This window comes from Mobula hypostoma, chromosome 8, assembly GCF_963921235.1.
Source record: "Mobula hypostoma chromosome 8, sMobHyp1.1, whole genome shotgun sequence".
In the NCBI taxonomy this organism is placed as follows: domain Eukaryota; kingdom Metazoa; phylum Chordata; class Chondrichthyes; order Myliobatiformes; family Myliobatidae; genus Mobula; species Mobula hypostoma.
In genome coordinates, this window is record NC_086104.1 from 153,293,851 (window position 1) to 153,310,776 (window position 16,926).

The window sequence follows — 16,926 nt, forward strand, 5'->3', positions numbered from 1 at the left end:
CAGTGCTTTGAGTGATTTGATTTTTAAGGGACCATTATTCTTAAACAAGTTGAAATTTAATTATGATGATTTATCCTTGTGCCAGTTAAATACTCAGGTTATCCTAGGTCATATTTTAACAAGTAAAATAGAGCAGCTACTTTGAAGAATAGTGGAAAAGACAGTTACTTCACCCTGCTGTGGTCAGGGAGATGCTCTTTCAGCACTCGTTGCCAAATGGATTTAGCTTTACTGTTCATCCAAGATTTAGCTAGTGTGGTGTAGTGATCTGAAACCAAAGAAGTGAGGGTCATGCAAATGCCTTGATCTTAATGAGAGAGTTTCAACCTCTGTATTATGTGTTACCACATTTGGGCCAGTGCAAGGCTACCATCATATTCATATACCATCATATACCATTCCCATTCTGACATGTCTATCCACGGCCTCCTCTACTGTAAAGATGAAGCCACACTCAGGTTGGAGGAACAACACCTTATATTCCGTCTGGGTAGCCTCCAACCTGATGGCATGAACATCGACTTCTCTAACTTCCGCTAAGGCCCCACCTCCCCCTCGTACCCCATCTGTTACTCATTTTTATGCACACATTCTTTCTCTCACTCTCCTTTTTCTCCCTCTGTCCCTCTGAATATACCTCTTGCCCATCCTCTGGATCACCCCCCCCCTGTCTTTCTTCCCGGACCTCCTGTCCCATGATCCTCTCGTATCCCCTTTTGCCTATCACCTGTCCAGCTCTCGGCTCCATCCCTCCCCCTCCTGTCTTCTCCTATCATTTTGCATCTCCACCTCCCCCTCCAGCTTTCAAATCCCTTACTCACTCTTCCTTCAGTTAGTCCTGACGAAGGGTCTCGGCCTGAAACGTCGACTGCACCTCTTCCTATAGATGCTGCCTGGCCTGCTGCGTTCACCAGCAACTTTGATGTATGTTGATCATATTTATTCTGCATGTTTGGTGAGAGGGAAACTGAAGGATAAAGGTCTGTGCTCCATATACATAGGATCCAATCTGCAGATGATTACTAAGTATACTAAAGATGTGAGAAATAAATATATTAAAGAAATGGTAAGTGAAGGAAGTGACCCAAATCGACCCAACAGATGTTAACAACAAACAGAAAATACTGGAGGAATTCAGTAGGTCAGGCAGCATCTATGGAGAGGAATAAAGAGTCAACGTTTCGGGCCAAGACGGGAAGGGGAAGAAGCCAGAATAAGAGGTGGTGGGAGTATGGTAAGAATACAAGCTGGCAAGTGATAGTGGGTTACTCCAATCGATATTTTGTGGGGCCACTACACCTCAGGGTGTTAGAGTTCGGAGTTTAATTCTGGCGCCAACTGTAGGGAGTTTGTACATTCTCCCCTGAACATGTGGGTTTCCTCCAAGTGCTCTGGTTTCCTCCCATGGTTGAAAGACGTACCGGTTAGTAGGTTAATTGGTCATTGTAAATTGTTCTGTGATTAGGCTAGAGTTAGGCAGGTGGGTTGCTGTGCTGTGCGGCTCTTCATGCTGGAAGGGCCCGTTCTGTGCTGTATCTCTTAATGAATAAATAGCATTCTGGGAAGAAAAGGTATTAAGGGATGTGGGGCTGATATTTCAAAGGGTTTGCTGGGCTGAAGTTTTTTTCATGCCCATATCTTTCAGGCCCTGGAATTTTGTGCTGTTTTCACTGAAATTATGGTGGGAGACAGAGAGAATACTCACATAATTACAAGGTCTTATGTCTTAACAGAACTGTTACTTTATTTGTTTCAATATAGAGATGGTATTCAGAACAAGCAACAAGCTGGAACTCTGCCCGAAACAAACATCACAAAGGAAACAACTGACTTGGAAGCTCTACTAGCTAATGGGAATAAACCGGATCGAGAAGTTGCCATTAAGTTAGCTTACAAGCTTTACAATCTTGACGGGTTTAAGAAGACGGAGATCGCACCCTACATAGAAAAGAAGTATGTCTTTTGCAGAATAATTTCCACAATTCTATTTTGTCGTTTACAGAATTAGTATAAAATAAATGCATTTAAGCAAAAGTGTGTTTAACTGTTAAAACAATGCAGTTCAATTCTTTTCAGGATCAAAAGGATAAGCAGTGAGAAATGGGTTCATTTAAGTACATCGTTATGTATTTAGTCTGTTTCTGCTCTGTCTGTGAAAGATTCCTCTCATTAGTGGTGAAATTAATCTCTGCTTTCCAATACTGACTGTTTCTATCATGAAAAGATCTCTCTCCAGCAATAACATTAAAGTACAAATATGTGTATATCCACTCAACTGAACCATACAGGCCAGAAAGCTGGACTCAGCCAGAACGCTTAGAAATGCTACAGTTCATCTGAAAGTAATTCACTTAATACTAATCTTTTTTTTCAATCTGATTGTCCAACTTTATGGTGGGCTGATCAGTTTAACCCATTTAGTATATCTTGCTGTGTTGGTATGAACCTCAATGAAGAATGATTATTTCATTTGAATAAGGTACCAGAAGACACAGATTGTCTTGGAATACAAGATTCAGAATTAGAGTCAGGTTGAATATCACCAGCATATGTCGTGAAGTTTGTTAACTTTGCGGCAGCAGTGCAACTTGATGATAAAAAAAGAGCAAAAACTGTGAATGACAGTAAATATATAAAAAAGTAGTGAGGTAGTGTTCATGGGTTCAATGTCCATTCAGAAATCAGATGGCAGAGGGGGAAAAAGCTGTTCCTGAATCATTGAGTGTGTACCTTCAGGCTTTATACCTCCTTTCTGATGGTAGCAATGAGATAAGAGCGTGTCCTGGGTGGTGGAGGTCCTTTTTGAGGCACCACTCCTTGAAGATGACCCGGATACTACGGAGACTAGTGCCCATGATGGAGCTGACTAATTTTACAATTCTCTGCAGCTTGCTTCAAACCTGTGCAGTAGCCTCCCCCCACCCCCATACCATACAGTCATGCAGCCAGTTGGAATGGTGCCCTCAGTACATCTGTAGAAATTTGCGAGAGTTTTTGGTGACATACCAAATCTTCTCAAAGTCCTAATGAAAAACCACTGTCATACCTTCTTTGTAGATGCATCAATATGTTGGGTCCAGGTTAGGTCCTTAGAGCTATAGACATAGAGGAACTTGAAATTGCTCACTCTCTCCGCTTCTGATCCCTCTATGAGGATTGGTTTGTAGTTCCTTTGTGAGGTAGCAGATAGTATCCAATGATCTCACAATGAACTATATCCATAGTGAATGCTGATGCAATATCACATGTGCAGGCATTTCTTTGTACTGATAGTGTTCAAGCCAGGGCATCAAGGCAGGGGAGGGGGGATGACTGGGAGAATTGGATCAGCCCATGATTGAATAGCGGAGTAGACTCGATGGGCCAAATGGCCTACTTCTGCTCCTATATCTTATGGTCTCTTCTGGTCTTATGTTCAATATCCCGTCAAATATAGCACCTTAGGAAAGGTGAGGAGGAAAGAAAACAGTGAATGAAGAAAAGAATTGAAGAAAGTCCAAAGGAGAGAAAAAGTTCAAAGTCAAAGTAAATTTATTATCGAAGTATGCTATGGTAGCGTAGTGGTTAGCACAACACTATTACAGCTTGGGGCGTTCTGAGGTCAGAGTTCAATGGTTTAACGTAATATCAGAGAGTGTATATAACATACAACCTGAAATTCTTACTCTTCACAGACGTCCATGAAACATGAAAAAACCTCAAACAGTACAACCCCAAAGCCCCCCCTCCCCCTCCCATGTACAAGCACCAGTAATTGAATCAACCTTCCTCCTCCCCTAATTCCTGTGACCGCGTGGGTTTGCTCCAGGTGCTCCGGTTTCGTCCCACGGTCCAAAGATGTACCAGTTAGTAAGTTAATTGGCCATTGTAAATCATCCTGTGATTAGGCTAGTGTTAAATGGGTGGGGTGCTGGGCAGTGTGGATCATTGGACCCAACAGGTCTGTTCTGTGCTGTAACTCTAGGTAAAATTAATAAATATGTCACCATACACTACTTTGAGATTCATTTTCTTGCAGTTATTTACAGGAAAATAAAGAAAATAATAGAATTATCAAAACTATATTATAAACAAAGACTGACATTATTGATAATTTTCTACAATACCACCTAGTTTAGTATTTTCTGCAAACTTACTTACCATGCCTTGTATATTCTCATCCAAATTACATACAAATAATGAACAAGAAGTATTCCAGCACTAATCCACATGGCGCACTACTAGTCACAGGCCTCTCGCCTCAACCTTCAACCATCACCCTCTGCTTATTATTATTGGGATAATTATGAATCTGGTTTGGTAGCTGGATCCCATGCTATCTAACCTTCCCAGGCAGAACCTTATCAAAGGTCTTGCTGACATCCATACAGTATCCATTACCCTGCTCTCATCTGTCCTCTTGGTTAACTCTTCAGAAAACTATCAGGTTTATCGGATGTGACCTCTCTCACTCACAAAGCCTCCTGACTATCCAAGTGCCTGTAGATTCTGTTGCTCAGAATCCAGTCCAGTAACTTGCCCATCACCGATGTCAGCCTCACCAGCTTGGAGTCTAGGGAGAGGTTGGGCAGGTTTGGACCTTCTACCTTGGAATGTAGGAAGCGGTGGGGTGACCTTATAGAGGTGTATAAAATCATCAGGGGTATAGATTGGGAGGGAGGGGTGAGTCCTGGGCTGGACGTCCTGCTCAGTTAAGGAATGTGAAGCATTTCCCATAGCCTCTCCTTTCCAGGTGTAGTGATCGCTGCAGCACCACTGTTTGGTTTGCCATGCCGGAGGGCACTCACATGTGGCCTCTCCTACACTACCATACCCATAGCAACACCTTCACATGCTGTCCCTGTTCTTACTGAATTTGCTATGTCATGGTGAGACCGGGTGTCTAGGTGGGCAGGCTGGACTCATCAGCCTTGGCTGGTGAACAGTCAAGGAGAAGGACAACTCCGATTCCAAACCCGGGTAGATGGGACTCGTTAGCCTTGCCAGGCAGTCTGTCCAGAAGGAAAACTCCGATACTCAACCTAGAGCCTTGTGGTCGTCACAGTCATTGCAGGTCACTGTGCCATTGTGGAATGTCCCCTGCATAAAGAGTGGAATCAGTCCGCACGCACCAACCCTATATAAACCCACGCAGTGCAGGCAGGAAGTTGGCCCCTACAGTCACCAACAATCGTGCCGTCACTCCTGAGGGCTTTTCTTCCCTCCTGATCTTCCCAAGCGAAGAACCACCCATCTTCATCATCATCATAGATAGGGAGAATGCACACACCTTCTTCCATAGAAAAATAAAACAAAAAATAAGGGGCATAAGTTAGAGATGAGAGGGGAAGAATTTAAAAGGGACCTGAGGGGCAACTTCTTAATGCAGAAGGTAGTGAACATATGGAATGAGCTGCCATGGAAAGTGGTCAAAGCAGATATGAATGGGACGAGTTTCAGAAGACACCTTCATCAACATGGATGAGTTTGGCTGAAAGGCCCACAGTGCTATATAACTCTAGGACACAAATAGGATTAAAGAGTCTTCTGATTACATAACTAATCGTACAACTTGTAAGTATCAATTACAGTGAATTCTGGTTAATTGGTCCATTGGTTCATTGGGGCAACCACTTATTTGAGGTAACTCTTGAACAAAAACTAATCGAGAAAATAGATGGGATTCTCTTCATTTATTTGGGACACTATGCTGCTTAAATGGGACAGAAGACTGTTGCCGAATATTTTCTAACTAGTACCAGTCATTAGACACTACTGCATGCTTAGAGTGAGCAGTTTTTAAATGGCAACAGTTGCATGTGTTTGTGTTCAAGAAACATTTATTTTTGACACTAACAGTTGATGAGAAATAAGCAGTAAGACAATTCAGAACCATTTTGCTCGGTGCGGTTTCAAGCATTCAGGCTTGGAGATGCCAGAAATGGCTGTGGGTGAAAATGAAACAATTTCACTACTTCAGCAAGTTAGGAACCATGGAGAATTTGAAGGTATCAGCAACCATATTGAATGTTACAATGAAAATGAAGATTTGGCGGTTGCAGTCATCGAAAGCATTGTATGAAGACAGTCCATTATCTGCACTAGGTGTCTTTGCTGATTTTGTTCATTTACAGTCAATCAAAAGAACATGGCAGTGTACACTGGATGAAATCCTCCATCAACAACTATTAGGAACAAATACACAGATTAATAGTATCATAGTAGTATTGGTGGTGTTCCAATTTGTTCTGTATTTCATTTAAATACATTGTTTCTTTCTCAGTGAAGGGGTAATTTGTCTTTTTAACTATTTCCATGAAACTTTGGCTTATTTGGGAGCCACTTACTTGGGCCAAAATGTACCGGTCCCAATGTGCCCCAATTAACTGGAATCCACAGTATCACAGTTCAGGGCAAGCAAACATGCAGTCAACTAATTACATTTGTCCTAATGGCCTCAGTTTCACCATCGCCTTTTGAAAAATTAGGACTGTTTCCAATTAAAATATTAAAATCAAAAACAGGGAGTTAATACTACATCAATAATTACAATACAAATGACCCCTCTTAATGAAATTAATTATCTAAAATAACATAATTCAAGCGACTTTTACATTGGAAGTGGGCGCTTACTAATAACTTAGTGATCTGGGGAGTCTGCGGTTTAAGTCTGAAGGTTTAATTTTAATGCTAAGTTTTTATATAGCTTTGGCAAAAGAAACCAGCAAGACTGGATTTTGTAAAGTAACAGCATTACGATTTTAACTTTCACACGTTTACTGATTGTAGCTTTTGATTACCGCCCATTTTAAGAGTATTATTAGGACTTGGCTCCAAAGGGGAGCAAATCTAATTGGTGTTTTGGCAGCATTGTATTTGGTTCCGCCCCTCATTTTTGTTGGTTACTAATATTAGAAAAAAAAATTACATGCTGATAAAGAGATCTCTGATTGCTACAATTACAAGTTTTAATCCCATTTAGGTTTCAGACACCTGAAGTGAGAAAAGAATATGAATGTGTGTAATTATTACTTATTAGGCTAAAATTGTCTCATTTAAATGCATATGAAATGAGCTTAACATTGGTAAAAACATATCTACATAAAACTAACATTGCACTTGTTCAAGTCTTCAGAGAATTAAGCTGTAAAAGTCATTCAAAGATTTATTAAAAATAAGAAATTATTTGAGTAAGTGTACATTTTGTTTTACATTTTGTGATTACACTGCCAAGGAAGGAGGAATTGATGTTAAGTTCCACTCTATCAGTCTCTCTTGTGTCTCTAAAACATTAGAATTTTTAAAATATTTCCAGCATGAATTTAACCAAATCAAGTGTTTTAGTTCCACCAGGATTTTAAAATACCACGTGGGTCTTTGATAGTGAAATTTTTCTACGTATCTAGCAATGCCTCATAGCAGTTGCAGTTTGGGAAATTTTATATCAGAAAAGACAGGCGGTCTCACTATGAATAATGAGTCAGTTTGTGCTCATGTGGGTTAGCACAGTAATCTAGCAATTAGTGCAATCATTTTATGGTGCCAGTGATCACTGACCGGGGTTCCATTCACGCCACTGTCGGTAAGGAGTTTGAACACTTTCCCTGTGACTGCGTGGGTTTCCTCTGGGTGTTCTGGTTTCCCGCCACATTCTGAAGACACACGGTTACAGTTGGTCGGTTGTGGGTCTGCTGTGTTGGCACTGGAAGCATGGTAACAATTCTTGCTGATTTGATTTGATGTAAACAATGCATTTCACCATATATTTCAACGTACATGTGATAAATAAAACTAATCTTTGAAAAAAAATCTAGCTAGCATTGCTACCCCTACCTGCACTTACTTGAAACGGATGCTGAAGACCTGGCAAGGGTGGCCCCCAGGACCCCAAATTCTTGGGAATTCCTGGCAATATGCTCACAAATGTTGCAAAGCAGCAAGGCCCTGTGAAGAACAATATCATCACAAATGGGTTTCACACCACAGCAAAGTTGTGACTAGTCACCACATTATAGGAAAGATGTGTTCTGGATTGAGGATCAGAGGAAATTCACCAGGATCTTCCCTGGATTTTGAACTTTGAACAACCGACCCCAAACTTTCAAGGACTCTTCATCTCATGTTCTCAATATTTATTACTTATTTATTATTATTCTTTCTTTCTTTTTTTCTGTATTTGCATGTTTTTTTGTCTTTTGCTCACTGGTTGAACCCACAAGTTGGTGCGGTCTTTCATTGATTCTATTATGAATTTATAGAGTATGCTCGCAAGGAAGTAAATCTCAGGGTTGTACATGGTGACGTTTATGTACTTTGATTTGTTTTTAACCTCAAACTTTGAACTTGGACTGGTGGACTTTAATTATGGAGAAACATTGGGTAGGCTAGGCCCTTTTCGCTTGGAGTGAAAGAGGCTGACAGGTGATTAAAAGATGCTGTGATAGGGTAGATAATCAAACGCTGTTCCTCATGGCAGGGATATCCAAACACAAGTTGGCATAGATTTAAGGTGAGATGTTGGAAATCTAAAAGGTGGGTTTTCTACAGAGAGTCATTGGTATCTGGAACATGCTGCCAGAGGAGGTGGTGGATTCAGATTCAATTACTATGTTTAAGAGGCATTCAGAAAGACAGTTAAACAGACAAGGCATAGAAGAGTATGGTAGTAATGTGGGCAATGGGATTAAATGTAGATAGGGAAGAAAACTGGTATGGATACAGTGGGTCAAACAGCCCATTTCTCTGCTCAATGACTTTATGACTTTGACAACCTACAAGAGATAATAAGAAGATATCAATTTAAACTAAAGGTTACTAGAAACCCATTTTTGTCGATAAGATAGATTCTTAACCTACAGTTGATAGATTCTTAATTAGTCAGGGCATGAAGGGAATTGGGGAGAAGGCAGGAGAATGGCTGAGAGGGAAATGGATCAGCCATGATCAAATGGTGGAGCAGACTTAAATGGCCTAATTCTGCTCCCATATTTTATGGTCTTATGGTATTCACATTTTCACGTTAACTTTTTCTATCTACTACTTTCATTGCATTGTTAACCTTTTAAAATAAGTAAGCTAATCCTCAAAGAAGTAATACATCAGACAGAATTACATAAATAAATTCACTACTGTTACACACCATCATTCCCAAGGCTGGTGAGCACGGATGTGTTTTAGCTGAATTAACAAACTTTATTAGATTAATTGCAAACATCCAATACCTCCAATAAGCTGAAAATCTTTTTTTCTTTTATCCTCTTTTTTTATCCTTTAGTAATGAATTCAGTCAGATGGTGGCTGAGGAATACCTGCAATTGTTTGACTTCAGAGAGATGAGCCTTGATCAGGCACTAAGGTAAGGTGGGTCTTGGATATCTTACAGATACTCTGGGGTCGTCTATTGTGTCCAGCCCTCCTCTACACTGGGGGACCGCTTCGTCGAGCACCTCCACTCCATCCGCCACAAGCGAAAATCCTGGTCGCCAAACATTTTAATTCTGATTCCCATTCCAATGCAGATGTGTCGGTCCATGGAACCCTGTTGTGTCAAGATGAAGCCACCCTCAGGGTGGCATGAATATGGACTTCTTCCAGTACCCAAATTCCACCCCCCTTCCTCTATACCCCTCTCATACCTTTAACCTCTTCTCATCTGCCTATCACTTCCCCCTGGGTCCTCTCCTCCTTCCCTTTCCCGTATGGTCCATCTCCTCTCCTGTTAGAATCCTTCTTCTCCAGCTGTTTACCTTTCCCACCCACGCGGCTTCACCTATCACCTTCTAGCTAACCTCTTTCCCCTCCCCCCCACACAGCTTTTTATTCTGGCATCTTCCCCCTTCCTTCTCAGTCCTGAAGAAGGGTCTCGGCCTGAAATGTCGACTGTTTATTCATTTCCATGGATGCTGCCTGACCTGCTGAGTTCCTCCAGCATCTTGTGTGTTCTGCTTCTCACAAAATTGTTTTCGCTGAAATTTTATGTTGTACCTGTGAAGATTTTTTAATAAGCTTTTAATGTCAATTATTTTAAATCATGATGTTGTCCACAGAAAATTCCTAATGGCATTTGCTTTGACTGGAGAGACTCAGGAACGGGAGCGAGTTTTACATCACTTCTCAAACCGATACCAGCACTGTAATCCGGACATTATTCATAGCAGAGGTACCAGAGACTGGGTGGGACAGCCTCACTATACAGCACTGTTCACTACATGGTTTCCACATGCTTTTACAGACTGATATAACACGACTGCCTGACAAGTAACATTTCCAGTACTTTTTGCCACCTTACTTTCATCTAATTAAAGCTTTTTATTTGTGAATTGACAGAATTGTCTATCTGGCAAAGAGAAACTGACGGTAAAATTGGATGGTAATCAGGCCCAATTTATGGAGCTAACTCTAAATACGGGAAAATATTTCCCAATACCAATTGAACAGTGAATTGCTTGTAATGCTTTCCAAGATGAGATTTGACTGAGTACATGATGGAGAACAATCGCCAACTCCCAGTTCGCTCAGCACTATAAGATCATTGTTCCAATTACTTCTTTTCTATCTTTATGCATTGTAGATGTGAAAAAGCAGAACCAAAAAATTATTCAGTTGTCAATTGGTGTTCATGCTTCCTACCATATCATGTTTAAACATGGAATTAAAAAGAACAATGACAGTTAAAAAAAAATGCTTGTCTGATTTTATTTCATGTTTTCTTTTGCAGATGCTGTTCACACCATAACCTGCGCACTTATGCTTTTAAATTCAGATCTTCATGGCAATGTAAGTTTCCCAGCAATCTGGCATATTTGTGTATGTGTGTATATTATTTTTATTGACTTTTTGAGATACAGCACAGAATACGCACCTTTGGCCCTACGAGCCACACCGCCCAGCAATCCCCCCTGATTTAACCCTATCCTAATCACGGGCCAAGTTGCAATAACCAGTTAACCTGTCAACCAGTACGTCTGTGGATTGTGGGAGGAAATTGGAGCATCTGAAGGGAGCCCACGCGGTCACAGGGAGAATGTACAAACTCCTTACAGGCAGCGGCGTGAATAGAACTTAGGTCACCTGTACTGTAAAGCATTGTGCTGCCCCGTGTGTATGTATAAAATGTGTGTGTGTGTGTGTGTGTGTGTGTGTGTGTGGTGGGGGGGGGGGTGTCAATATACTGTGCCTGTACAGAGTCAATGTGGAGAGGATATCTCTTCATAGTAGGGGGTTCAAGGACCAGAGGGCACGGGCTCAGAATAGACAGGTGTCCATTTGGAACAGATATAAGGAGGAATTTCTTTAGACAGAGGTGGTCAATCTGTGTGGAATTCATTGGCACAGATGTCTGGTCATTGGGAATATTTAAAGCAGAGGTTGATAGGGTTCTTAATTAATGAGGTCATCAAAGGTTACGGGGAGAAGGCAGGAGAATGGGGTTCAGGGGGATAACAAATCAACCATGATGGAATGGCGGAGCATACTCAATGGGCCAAATGGCCTAATTTTGCTTTTATGTCTTATGGTTTCATATACTGTCAGTCTCTCCACCTCCCTCCCTTCTCTCTCTCCCTCTCTCTGTCCCTCTCATTCTACAGTGCCACTGCTCGCCGAATCCCCCCTCTATCTGTAAGGAGTTTGTACATTTTCTCTGTGGCCGCTAGGGTTTCCTTTGGGTGCTCCAGTTTCCCTCCACAGTCCAAAGAGGTATAAGTTAGGGTTTCTGAGTTGCGGGCATGCTACATTGGTGCTGGAAGCATGATGACGCTGGCAGGCTGCCCCCAGCACAATACTCGGACTGTGCTGGTTGTTGAGAATAAACCTGATTCTAATTCTAACTAACTTACTAATCAGCACATCTTTGGGGTGTGGAAGGAAACAGGAGAATCCAGTGGAAGGATGTGCAAATTTGGCACAAAGGGGCACCCACAAATTATGAACTGTGATGGCGAGCACTTGGTAAACACAATCCTCATACACATGCACACACACCTTGTCATTCTGCAGTTGTTATGCTGAGTGCATGCATTTCAATGTCTTCTGCGCTATATTCTCATAATAGGTCCCAAACCAAGCACATGCACCCAGGTTGACCACACACAGCAAAATATTCAATTTCTTTATTAATGGGGATGTGTAAATGTGCTTAATATTGTTTGTGTTCTGTATTTAAGGAATATACTTGTTTATTTTGAAATATGATTATAACTACATTTTGGGTGCATCATATTCTAATTCATGTGCAGTCTTAAATTAACTTTGTGGGTGATTAAAAATGGTATGTCCTCGTGCCTAATGAACAGAGCTCTTTGCCCTGAGTAGGAGAGAGAGATTGGGGCCGCCAGGAGTTCACACTTGACAAAGTACGGAGTTGTTATTGTGTTTTCTTTTTGTATTGACAAGTTTTCGCTTCATTTTAGCTAATTTTGTAAATTTGATTTTTAGATGCACCTAATAAACACCCTTGCACTAAAATGCTAAGCAACTCCAACCATTTTTCCTTTGGTCGTAACCTATTATCTAACAAGAACAAACCTGGGTCATTGGCGCTACGAGGCAGCAGTGCTATCTGCTGCTCCACTGCCACCCATTTTCCAATATTTCTGAACATCAAGGACACTTACATAGAACATTGAAATTTATATACATTACAGACTCACAATGTTGTGCCAACCATGTAACCTACTCTAGAGAATGCCTAGAATTCTTCTAAGCTCCATGTACCTATCTAAGAGGCTCTTAAAAGACCCTATTGTATCTGCTTCCATGACTGCCACCGGCAGTGCGTTCCATGCACCCACTACTCTCTGTGTGAAATACTTACCCCTGACATCCCCTTGGTACCTGTTTCCAAGCACCTTAAAATTATGCCCCTTCGTGTTAGCCATTTCAGCCCTGGGGAAAAAGCCTCTGGCTATCAACACGATCGATGCCTCTCATCATCTTATACACCTCTATCAGGTCACCTCTCACCCAACGTCGCTCCAAGGAGAAAAGGCCGAGTTCACTCAACCTATTCTAATAAGGTATGCCCTCCAATCCAGGCAACATCCTTGTAAATCTCCTCTGCACTCCCTCTGTAGTATCCACATCCTTCCTGTAGTGAGGTGACCAGATCTGAACACACTTCTAAACATTAAAAATATTTGGCAAGTTTGGGGTATGGCTTAGCCATCTGCCAAGGAATGGAGCAACAGTCAAACTGCTGAAGCGCTCAGTGGTTGAGCAACATCTGTAGGAAAGCTGGTACAGGGTTTTGACCTGAAACATCAATGTTCCTTCCATCCCACACGTGCTGAGTTCTTCCAGCAGATTGCCTGTTGCTCCAGATTTCAGCATCTGCTGTCTCTTTTGTCTCCATTTAGAAATGGAGATCTGCAGAATGGAGGTTTGGGGGTTGGGGGTTGGGGGCGGCACGGTGACATAGCAGTTAGTGCAACACTACTACAGCACCAGTGACTTGGGAGGAATTTATACATTCTCCCTGTTACTCTTAGATAGGCACATGGATGAAAGAAAAACAGAGGGCTATGTGGGAGGGAAGGGTTTGATTGATCTTACAGTAAATTAAATGTACTATGTTCTATACTTCCTCACTGCTGGTATCTTTTGTTCTTTAGAATCTTGGCAAAAGTATGTCCAGTCAAGATTTCATAACTAACTTGGAAGGGATGAATGATGGGAAGGATTTTCCAAAAGACTTTCTTAAGGTAACAATTTAGATTACTTTTTTCTTCCTGACCTGCTGCGTTCCTCCAGCAGTTTGCTGCTTGCTCCAGATTCCAGCATCTGGTCTCCTGTGTTGTAAACTGCTTGCTCACCGGCTGTCTCTGCTGAACTTTCAAATAATCCTCTATTTCTGCTTTCCAGGGTCTGTACCATTCAATAAAAAGTAAGAAGCTCGAATGGGCCGTGTAAGTACCTAACAAAAAGCCCCAGAAACTGGAGCTATTTATGTCATAAAGCAAGTTATCTTGTCCAATTGGATACATGGAGAAAGTCAAAAGAGGGATATCATGTCTATACAGAAACTGTTGAAAGAAATTAGGTTTATACAGACTCCAGTGAAGATTATCAGATCCATGCAGTAGTAGGGTCATGAGAGCTGGACAGTCACTCCACTGGCAAAATACATCAGATCACTACAGAACTGATCCATACAGGAGCTAGCAAGGAAATTCAGTTTCATAGAGAACGTAGTGAGGGGTATCAGGTCCATGTACCTGTAGAGCCCAGATTGGAACGTCAGATCTCCACCCAGCTCAGTGAGGAACGTCAGGTGTAGATGGTGTCAGACATCAGATTTATGCAGAACTCAGGCATGAGTCTTTAGCCTACAGCGAATCTTGTAAGAGAAATCAAGTTGATATAAAAGGTGTTTGAGTCTTAATCCAGTGAAAGCCCTAAGGAGATTAGGATAGGAGATCAGGCTTATACAGAACCAATCTAGGTAGGGACAGGCGGATTAGTACAATCCAACAAATACTGTAATTATGCATTTAATTAATGTGGTAACGAATGAGTTCCATTTTTACAAGTCCATAAGTAGACTTTGTCCATAAATTGGAAAATACATAAAAATCACTCAATATGGTAACTGTACCTTCACAGTATGGTAAAGAATGGCACCAAAACACATAAGATTGATAAGAAAGAACACTTACTAAAAGTGGAGGGGGGGGGGAACTAATGGTGCTGTTCATAGTAATGAATGGTACATCAAACTTTTGAATTTAGTGTAGGTGTGTCTATAATCTGGCATTCTTAATCTGAGGATGGCTTGTAATATGTTCTCAGAGCAACTGATTATGATGCCATCCTGATGGATCAAGTAGTAACAGATTGCATTAGCTATTATTAAAATATTCATCATACAGAACCAGATCAGATTAAAATCCATCTTCTTTTTCGTTAATTATTCAAGAGATGAAGAAGAGCTGCAGAAATCCATCATGCCAACGTCAGAAGATACTATCAACATAACAGGTGTGACAGACAAAGGCAGCCCCTTCATGGAAGTCCCACAAGATCACAAAGCTCCAACCTACAAGCAAGGATTTCTCAGCCGCAAGTTCCACGCGGACACCGATGGCAAAAAAAGTTAGTGATTTTTCCCTTTCACTGTTCCAGTTGGAAGAATCCCAGCACTGTCCACTACTATAGAAAGAGAAACAGAGGGAGAAGTAAGGAAGGACCTTGAGTTAACATTATAACTATAGTGCATTGAAGTGATCGTCCATATTTCCTGCTCATGTCCCATGGTTAGAATTGAACCCACCACCTCTGAGTCAGAGTCAATGTGTAACACTTCATGGCTGTGAGAAAGGGGGATGAAAACAACAGAGATCTCAAGCTTTGTGGAGGTTAAGAAAGGGGATTAATTTGCACAAACGTTCTACATAATGGAGGAAATTGTAAGCAGTTGTCAGAGACCAAAATGAGACAAGGGCCAGAGAGTAAGAACAATATACACTTTGCTATAAATAGCACCAAAGTACGGTGTAGTTGTCGTTGTATAGATGAGGTATAACATACTATTGAGTTGGGTTAAATAACAAGTAATTCAGCCAGAGGGTGCTGAATCTGTGGAATTCATTGCCATAGATAGTTGTGGAGTCTAAGTCATTGGATATATTTAAATTAGAGGTTGATAGGTTCTTGATTAGTAAGGGCATCAAATGTTACGGGGTGAAGGCAGGAGAATGGAGTTGAGAGGGTTAATAAATCACCCATGATTGAATGGCAGCGCATACTCGAAGGGCTGAATTCAACTCCTATGTCTTATGGGTAAGCAGCTTTCAGAGACCAAAATGGGACAAGAGGCAGAGAGGTAAGAGTTATCAGCATGTTGCTATAAATAGCATCGAAGTACAGTGTTGTTATCATAGTGTAGGTGAGGTGAGGTGAGGGTTGGATCAAATTACGATAGAAATTTAAACATCACATGATAGATTTACCTCATGCAAGCATGCCACCTCTATTCCTATATAATTATCTGCCCTGGGTCTTCTACAGAAACATTTGCTATCAGCAACAATTTGAAAGCTGCTTCTCCCAATTTGAAAACTGTCACTGCAGATGGCCAAACAAATTCACCTCCAAGGCCTCAAAGCTGCTGCCATGGCAACAAGCACATAGCAATGGCTACAAGTTACAGCGGAAGGATGTGGGTTCCTGGGTGGTTGTATGCACAGTGATAGCTTGCTCTGCTCAGGGAGAGTGCAGTCAGAAAATAATTCCTTGCACGAACTTAGAGATGAATGTGACACAGCACTGTATGAGAGAGGTTGTAAAATTTTAAGGGTACAAGGCAAAGTGTTTAAGGAGGACATGAGGGGGAACTTCTTCACTCAGAGGGCGGTGAGAGTGTGGAACGAGCTGCCAGTGGAAGTGGTGGATGCAGGTTCGATTTCGACATTTAAGAGGAGTTTAGATAAGTACATGGATGGGGAGGGGCATAAAGCGCTATGGTCCGGGTGTGGGTTGATGCACCAGGCAGAATGGCAGTTTGGTGTGGACTAGACGGGCCAAAGGGCCTGTCAGTGTGCTCTATGACTCTATTTATAAGATGATGATCTGGAGAAAGTGTTAAATGGACTTTCCAATGATATACATTTAGAATTACTTGTAGGAATCAAAAGAAGGGAGTGGAATCTTTTTTGTAAAAGTAATCAAATCATGTCACTAACTTATGACCTTTTAGATTCAGATGATTTCATTAAATGGAAGCACAGAAATCTTTCAGCCCTTTAAATTTGCTCCATCTTCCCATATGACTAGGGGATTGGGACCACTACTCCTCACATTGTCAATGATTTAGATAAATGAATTGATGGCTTTTTGTGGCAAAGTTTGTGGAAGGTACGAAGATAGGTGGAGGGGTAGGCAGTGCTGAGGAATCAATGCGATTGCAGCAGGTCTTAGACAAATTGGAAGAACGGGCAAGAAAGTGGCAGA

General features: G+C 41.4%; 1 protein-coding gene across 2 annotated transcripts in view; it reads left to right on the forward strand.

The window, feature by feature from the left end:
* Positions 1–16,926, forward strand: part of LOC134351070 (PH and SEC7 domain-containing protein 2-like) — an 86,348-nt gene that overhangs the window by 44,387 nt on the left and 25,035 nt on the right. For both annotated transcript variants that reach the window (XM_063057110.1, XM_063057111.1), the window contains exons 5-11: positions 1,762–1,953; positions 9,254–9,334; positions 10,026–10,138; positions 10,697–10,755; positions 13,590–13,679; positions 13,840–13,883; positions 14,894–15,069. In XM_063057110.1, the coding sequence (XP_062913180.1) occupies positions 1,762–1,953; positions 9,254–9,334; positions 10,026–10,138; positions 10,697–10,755; positions 13,590–13,679; positions 13,840–13,883; positions 14,894–15,069 (755 nt within the window). The remainder of the gene's footprint in view (positions 1–1,761; positions 1,954–9,253; positions 9,335–10,025; positions 10,139–10,696; positions 10,756–13,589; positions 13,680–13,839; positions 13,884–14,893; positions 15,070–16,926) is intronic.